Source organism: Coenobita brevimanus, chromosome 79 (genome assembly GCF_032717465.1).
Source record: "Coenobita brevimanus isolate Jiangsu-jjx chromosome 79, ASM3271746v2, whole genome shotgun sequence".
Lineage (NCBI taxonomy): Eukaryota > Metazoa > Arthropoda > Malacostraca > Decapoda > Coenobitidae > Coenobita > Coenobita brevimanus.
The window spans coordinates 31,031,212-31,040,072 of NC_137032.1; the positions used below are offsets into that span (position 1 = coordinate 31,031,212).

Genomic DNA, 8,861 nt, shown 5'->3' on the forward strand with positions numbered 1-8,861 from the left:
TGTGTGAAAAGGCTGTGAGTCATAAGCGACATAAGACGTTTCGTAACACCTCCTTCTTAGGGACTTATTACACCTTAACATTGTATTTTATTCTCTATACAGGATGGTTAGTAAATAGCGCTGCACTAGACTCTCAAATGGTGGTACCTTATATACAACTGGAACGGTTCAGTCTGCTGGTGTGGGCGTGGCTGTGACAGTGAGAATAGGAAATAAATATATGATACACTTCCCTAGACACTCACATAACTGTATCTTATATGAAGCAGGGGTGGCTGAGTCTGCTGATGCGGGCGTAAATGTAGCAGTGGGAGTAGAAAATAAGTTTATGAAGCATGAGACTCACATAGCGGTACCTTATGTGAAGCAATGGTGGCCCAGTCTGCTGGTGTGGGCGTGCATGTACCGGTAGGAGTAGGAAATGATTATATGATGCAGGACAGACACAGGTAAGGCCGAGTGAGCCGTCCCCGCAACACACAAGAATTAGCCCGGAGGAGTGTCAGAGGAGCGCCAAATACATACACGCAGCCAGTATATCTCTATAATATAACGTCCTTTTGGAGCTTATTTCCCGGAGCTCAGTGATGGCATAAGACAAGGCTAACACAACATCCTCCTCATAGCACTTTTTCGTGACTAGCGCCGTAATCTGTCGTTAATCTCTCACTACACCTCAGTACTGAAGATGGATAGACAGCAACTTTACACCTAATTAAAGTGAACAGGGTATAGTTTGCATTAATAGAGGTGGATAGTATTTTAAATGATCCATACATAGAGCTCTTCCCCTCCGTTTCTCTTGAGTTGTGGGGACGGCTCAGTCAGCGTTATCAGCGTCTTCTCTGCATCATTTAGTCATTGGCAACTCCTACTGCTACATCCAAACCCATACCAGCAGACACAGCCGTCCCTGCAAGACGTGAGTGAGGTGCGCTCTTTACAGTCCACCCTGTAAATCGCTAAGAAGAAAGTTAGGAAATATCCATTGCAACATGTAATTTACACCATATAATGATGCTGAAAGTCTTATGGTTTCTAAATTAATAATAATAATAATAATAATAGCTAGAATGCCGAGAAAATGTCTAAGGACAATTTTCACAAGGAAAAACTTCCCACAGCCATTGCCTGCTAGAAACCGAGCAGGGTCACTGATCTGCATGTCGCCTTAGGTCATCAAGATCTATAAGTCCACCAAGTTTGGTGGCTCTAGCTTTATTCTTTCATGTAAAATCAGGTGACTTATCAGTCTTCCGGAGTAGACCAAAATTTTGGACCATAGGCGATCTCAGAGATTACTGATGATATCAGCCATAGTAAGCACTACATTCTGGCCAAGTTCCAGGTATATGCCATCAAAATTTCAGCCTTCTAACTTAAGTGGTTCATGAGCTTTACGGTCGCTTTGTTGTTGTTGTTGTTGTTGTTGTTGTTGTTGTTGTTCAAGATCCTATCCAGGTTCCGACAGTCGAATCAGGATGATGTTTGGTCAGATGAAGCAGCTAACCAGTACTATAATATGGCAAAAAATGAAGGCTGTAGCTCAAACAGTATGCCAATGGCAGCGATTTAGATATTCCCTAGTATCACAATACTACTGACAAAAATAGGAAAACTTTTCAGAGGGATGTGGGAAGTTTGAATAATAATAATAATAATAATAATAATAATAATAATAATAATATAGGTCTGTTGAGCTGAAGTTGGAAAAGTAAGTTGTTAAAAATGAGGAGTTTTCGGGTGTCTGTATTCAAAGTGATATAAATACCTTAACTGATTATTTTCGAGAAACACGTATATAACAATGTCATCTCGAAACAGTAATTGTACTATTCATCAGTAACATTACACTGTATTAAAAACTACCTTTAAGAGTGAGTTTACAGAGCAACCTATCCAGCAAAATTGTCTTTAAATCACTTTTTCCACTTCACAGTGAAAACAAGATATCGAAAACCTTGCCAGTGGAACTTTTGAGGTACTGCTATTTCGCCTACCTTTATGGCCTTAGACCAGCTTACTGTGGAGTCTGCTTGCTTCATTCACACACACCCCCAACTATTCTATGCACATCTATGGTTATAAATTGCGATACCTAGCCACAATAATCGCAAAACTACCCAGCTACTCACTCTTACACAATTTCCTCCTCCCTACTGTTTTCCTCCATGCCTTTCCTTCCCTTCCACTGCAGCGCCATAATAAGGTGCCACCTAATCCACAGACCAGGTGACACCCTCATTATGGCGCCCGGGGAATGCCACTGAATCTGTGAATTTCCCAAGATGGGTAGAATAATCAATTGAAATTTGACAGCCATCACTCAGAGACCAAAATGACGGTTCAGTAATATCAGGAAGTAGCAATCGGAGAGTGCAAAACCCGCTCCCACTAGTTGGTTCAAGGGTAAAACATTAAACTTGCCATGTGACCACAGCCGTCGATTAATTCGTCTCATAATCGAATCACATCATTCATGCCAATCTCTTATCCCTAACACAAAGTTTGGTTCAAATCCGATCAAATCTGTTAGAGTTAACTCTATCCTGTGACCCTGAACATTGATTGTTCTCAAAATTTAATCTCTTTATCCATACCTTAATCTGAAACCTTTGAAGTTTGGTTTAATTTGAATAACAGCTTAGCTTACCGTGTCATGTGGCTTTGATTTTTGGCCTATTGTCCAAAAAAACTGATACCCACTAGCCGAGCCTCAGTCCCTCCACCATCCCTGGTCCAGATCTGGCCAAACTGTCTAAGCTATTTCTTCACATACAGGAACTAGGGGCAAACTTTGACCTTGCCCTGTGATCTTGTCCTTAGAATTGTTCTTGGAACTGAGTTACTTCATCCTTGCGTTACCCTTAACCGTTCCCCCATTATTTTATCAATAATTTTGTTAGGTCATCATCTGACCTAGCTCCGTGAGTTTAGCCTTTGACATATTACTCTTAAAAAAAAAAATTCCATCATGCACTCACCCTCTATACTTCCATCATGTTTGATTAATATCAGATATAAATGCTCAACACACACACACACACACACACACACACACACACACACACACACACACACACACACACACACACGCCGTTCAGAACATAACACCTGTTCTTGGTCTGCGAGCGTGGATGTAAAAAGCCACATCATGCTCCCTGAAGGAGTTAATCTCTACTTGTACGGAGAAGACGTTATTTTACTCCTGGTTAACGCTAAACGATTTGACACGCCTCAATACCCACTTCACTTCAACCTGGTGTAAATTTAACCTAACTCCATCTTAAATACTGGGCTGCAGCAAGAAATTAAAACAAGAATATGGTGCCAGTCACGAAGAAGCGCTATGGGAAGGAAGGAGAGCCGTAGCAGTGTCTTTTACTGCCACTTTATGGCTGCGTGAACAAGCTGCAAAAGGTCGAAAATCTCAGCCCAGTTAAGACTAATAACCACAGAAAACATCCCAAGGTCTAATGAAAAATACATGGGAAAAATGAACACAAAATAATGCCCCATTCCCTCAAACAAAGATTTGGGTGAGAAATAAAAAGAAATAAAATAACACCGTATCCCCTGGCAATGGCTTGGGTGTGAAATATAAACATTACAGGCCCGTTGTGGGAGTGAGGCGTAAACAAAACGTTCCTGTATCATTTAATGTGTGTGTGAAATACCAACAAAATAACCTCATACCCCCTAGCCAAGGAGTAACTGAATACTATTACTACTGCTGCTACTGCCACTACTACTACTACTACTACTACTACTAATAATAATAATAATAATAATAACAAAAGCAAGGCTTGAAGACTGCAACGCTCCTGCATACTAGTTGGTCTAAGGGTCGAACATTTGACTTTCCCCTGTGACACTGACCTGGGACCGATTGCTCTCAAAATCAAATTACATGATTCATACCTGACCCTTAACCCTACCAGCAAGTTTGGTCCAAATCGCACGATAATTGTCTGAGCCAGTCTTGCCCTTTGACCGTGATCTTTGACGTTTCCCTGCCGCTTTGACTCTTCACCGACTGTTCTCAGAATCGAATCCCTTCATCCTTGCTTTACCCTGAATCCATCCACAACGTTTTGTCTACACAAAATAAAAAGTGTTTCACCTTTACCTTGCCATGTAACCTTGACCTATGATCTGACCTACTGTTTTCAAAAGCAATAGCCTGTAGGTTTATCCTTAACCAAGTTTGGTCCAAATCAAATTGAAACTATTTTAGTTGTGGTGTTCACACACACAGACACACTTGTGACCATGTTCTTTAAGTGTTCTCAAAACTGAATCACTTTATTCTTGCCTAACCCTCAACCCTACCACGGAGGTTGATCTAAATCGTGTAGAAACTTAATTCTGACTTTGATAGGTCAAACTTTGATCCAGCCATGTGACCTTGACCTTCGACCAATTTGTTTCAAAATCATTAAACCTACCCCTTAGTTGATTCTTAACCGATCCTCCAAGTTTGATTAAATTCAAAATAAAATATTTGAGTTATTTTTCTCTTACACACATAAACACGGGCAGGCGCAGCTATCAGAACATAACATTGGCGTTTGCTTCGCCAGCACAGGTGTAATAATGACAAGAGGAATGTGGGTTAAGAATCAACAAAATGGGGCCGTATCCACAGAGCCTCATGGCTTATTATGAAGGCGGGCAGAGCGGTTCAACTCATTTGTCTCTCCGTAATGACTGGCAAATGTTGACCGAGGCAGCACCAGGCCGCCATCATTACCTTGTCCCACCTTGCCCAGCTTCATCCAGCTTTATCCGACTTTACCTGACTTTATTCCACCTTATCCGACTTTGCCTGACTTTATCTGTCCTTGCCTGGCTTCATCTGAGCCCGCTGAAGTTATTCCACTCTGCTATTTCCATGTTTTATTGAGTTAAAGGAAGATCTCTTGTAGCGATGCGGTAAATGGCTTGTACGCCTATCCTTTTCACTGCTATATTATTGACGTGTGTTGTGTTGTGTGTTATCACTCACACATAGTGGGGCACTGCACAGCACATGCCATACTAAGACGTAGACGCAACATACGAGTAAACCGTGTAGGAAAATTATGGGACAACCCTTTGAGGGAAATTGCTTATCTACAGTCGACGGGAGAGCAACAACAATAATTACTAGACGTCTCTCCTGACCTGAATAAAATCGTCCGGTGATAGCAAGAATAAAAGAAAATGTGTCACCATTATTACAAGCGTGAAGACAAGAATAAAAATGGAAGATATTACTGAGCTGAAGGGGTAAAATAAGTTATTCTAAGGCGTAGGAGTAAACCCGCGTGCCTTACTGATGCTAAAATCTTCATCCCGTCATTAGGGGGAGAAAGAAGTTAATAATGATGATGATGATGACGATCTTAAATACCCAATGAAGTGATAAGGGTTCTGAAAGTAAGGAAAAATATGAGATTATACAAAAAAAAAAAAAATTGTCGAAATGAATGCATAACCAACTACATAATACAAAACGCCTACAAATATTCATTCTAAGCAAACTACTTTATTATTAACGTTGATCCCTTCACTACGACTACGCCATTTTATGTGTATTACATTATTGCCAACACCAAGAAATTATAATCACAAAAACAAAGAACTTCATAATTATTGTGAATGGGCTGGATACAGTCTTTTGTTTTTTTTATGCAAGGAAGAAGGAACCAAAGGCCAGGAGCCCGCAAACCTCCTTGCAAGAAAAAAACAAAAACAATACAAGAAGGAGCCAAATTCAAGATCCGTTCATTTCGAGATGCATGGACACACTCCGTCTGAAAACCTGGAGATCATAGGAAGAAGGAAATACAGACAGAGGGAGACAGTTCCAGAGTTGACTTGTTACATAAATGAAGGACTGGGAGTAACAGTTACTGTAACTATTGCATTATAGAGTTGGACAGAAAAGGGATGACAGTTTGTTGCTAGATGGTGCTACGCGCCCGTAGTAGAGGTGCAGGGATGCAAGCAGACAGTTCAGAGGAGCAGTGACCATTGAAGTCGCGATAGAAAACAGATGAAGATGCAGAAGCGCGGCGAAGAGACAGAGGTTGAAGGGAGCCAGTAAAAGGAGGAGAGTTAATGAGATGAAAAGCCTTTGACTCCACCCTATTGAGAAGAGCTGTATGTGGGGAGCCTCCCCACATATGAGAGTTGCACTCTAAACAGGGGCAAATAAAACTCGTGTATAAAGTCAATAACTGGGTAAAGAAGGTACGGGGTCGACTTAGTAAACTTAATCTCTTGGAAGCAGATTTTACAAGAGATGCGATATGATCTTTCCAAGATAATGTCCAGAGTGAAAGAAACCCCAAGCATGTTCAAGGATGATGCAGGATTGAGCTGGATATTATTAAACACTAGTGGGTACTCATGTGGAAGCTTTTGTCGGGTTGATAGATGTAAGAACTGAGTCTTTGATGCATTAAAAACAACAAGATTATTATTACCTCAGTCAGAGATACGAGCCAAGTCAGACATTAGGTGTGCCATAGCCTCATTTCTTGTTTGTTGAAGTAACTGCTGAGATAGATGTTGCGGGAACCGAATGGAAAGGTGAAGGTTGGAATCATCAGCATACGAGTGGATAGGGTTAGATGCACAGCTTCGATGGTCATTGCTGAATAAAAGGAAGAGAGAGGGTGATGGGACAGAGCCCTAAGGAACACCACTGTTGATAGATCTAGGAGAAGAACGATGGCCGTCTGCAACAACGGCTATAAAACGACCAGAAAGGAAGCTAGAGATGAAGGCACGGATAGAAGGATAGAAACCGTAAGAGGGCAGTTTGGAAATTAAAGATTTATGCCAGACTCGATCGAAAGCCTTTGAGATGTCAAGTGCAATGGCAAAGCTTTCGCCAAAGTCCCGAAAGGAGGATGACCAGGAGTCTGAAATGTAGGTGAGAAGATCGCCATTGGAGCGTCCCTGACGGAACCCATACTGACGATCAGAAAGAAAGTTGTGATAGGAAAGATGCTTTAAAATTTTTCTGTTAAGAACAGACTCGAAAACTTTTGAGAAACAGGATGTTAAAGCAATTGGACGATAGTTAGAGGGTTGGGAATGGTCACCCTTCTTTGGGACTGGCTGAATGAGAGCAAACTTCCAGCAAGAAGGAAAGGTACAAGTTGACAGACAAAAGCGAAAGAGTTTACCTAGGCAGGGTGTACGCACAGAAGCACAGTTCTTGAGGACAACAGAAGGGACTCCATCAGACCCATATGCCTTGTTAGTACTGAGGCCAGTGATGGCAGAAAATACATCAGCTGAAGTAATTTTAATATCTGCCATGAGGAAGTCAGAGGGGGAAAGTTTTTTTTTTTTTTTTATGTGGGGAAGAAGGAACCAAAGGCAATGAGCCCGCAAAACTGTTCCTTCCAAGAGAAAAACAAAATACAAGAGAGCCAAATTCAAGATCCATTCATTTCGAGATGCCTTGACACACTGCGTTTGAAAGACTGGAGATCACAGGAAGCAGGAAATACAGACAGAGGGAGACAGTTCCAGAGTTGGCCTGTAACATAAATGAAGGACTGGGAGTAACGGTTAACTCTTGCATTAGAGAGTTGGACAGACAAGGGGTGAGAGATTGCTGCTAGACGGGTACGATGCGCCCGTCGTAGAAGTGGAGGAATGCATGCAGACAGTTCAGAGGAACAGTGACCATTGAAGTAGCGATAGAAAAGAGATAATGATACAACATTGCGGCGAAGAGACAGAGATTGAAGGGAGTCAGTAAGAGGGGGAGAGTTAATGAGACAAAAAGCCTTTGACTCCACCCTCTTAAGAAGAGCTGTATGTGGGGAGCCTCCCCACACATGAGAGTTGTACTCCACACAGGGGCGGATAAAACCCCTGTATAGAGTCAACAATTGTGCAGGGGCAAAGAAGGAACGGAGTCGGCTTAGCACACCCAATCTTTTGGAAGCAGATTTTACAAGAGATGTAATATGATCTTTCCAGGACAAGTCCCGAGCAAATGAAACCCCAAGCATGTTCAACGATGATGCAGGATTAAGTTGAGTATTATTAAACATAAGTGGGTATACCTGTGGAAGATTTTGTCGGGTTGATAGGTGCAAAAACTGAGTCTTTGATGCATTAAAAACAACCATATTATTTTTACCCCAGTCAGAGATACGAGCTAAGTCAGACATTAGGTGTGCCATAGCCTCATCCCTTGCCTGTTGAAGTAACTGCTGAGATGGACGTTGTGGGAATCGAATGGAAAGGTGAAGGGTGGAGTCATCAGCGTATGAGTGGATAGGGTTAGATATACAGCTCAGAAGGTCATTGATGAATAAAAGGAAGAGAGTTGGTGATAGCACAGAGCCCTGAGGAACACAACTGTTAATAGATCTAGGAGAAGAACGATAGCCGTCTACAACACCTGCTATAGAACGACCAGAAAGGAAGCTAGAGATGAAGGCACAGATAGAAGGATAGAAACCGTAAGAGGGCAGATTGGAATTAAAGATTTATGCCAGACTCGATCGAAAGCCTTTGAGATGTCAAGTGCAATGGCAAAGCTTTCGCCAAAGTCCCGAAAGGAGGATGACCAGGAGTCTGAAATGTAGGTGAGAAGATCGCCTGTGGAGCGTCCCTGTCGGAACCCATACTGACGATCAGAAAGAAGGTTGTGATAGGAAAGATGCTTTAAAATTTTTCTATTAAGAATAGACTCAAAAATTTTGAGATACAGGATGTTAAAGCAATTGGACGATAGTTAGAGGGTTGGGAATGGTCACCCTTCTTTGGGACTGGCTGAATGAGAGCAAACTTCCAGCAAGAAGGAATGGTACAAGTTGACAGACAAAAGCGAAAGAGTTTGCCTA

At 41.8% G+C, this 8,861-nt stretch overlaps 1 protein-coding gene across 1 annotated transcript in view; it reads left to right on the forward strand.

Moving 5' to 3' along the window:
- Window positions 1–369: 369 nt before the first annotated feature.
- Window positions 370–8,861, forward strand: part of LOC145409073 (uncharacterized) — an 85,681-nt gene continuing 77,189 nt past the window's right edge. The window contains exon 1 of the mRNA XM_080279622.1: window positions 370–449. Within this exon, the coding sequence (XP_080135748.1) occupies window positions 370–449 (80 nt within the window). The remainder of the gene's footprint in view (window positions 450–8,861) is intronic.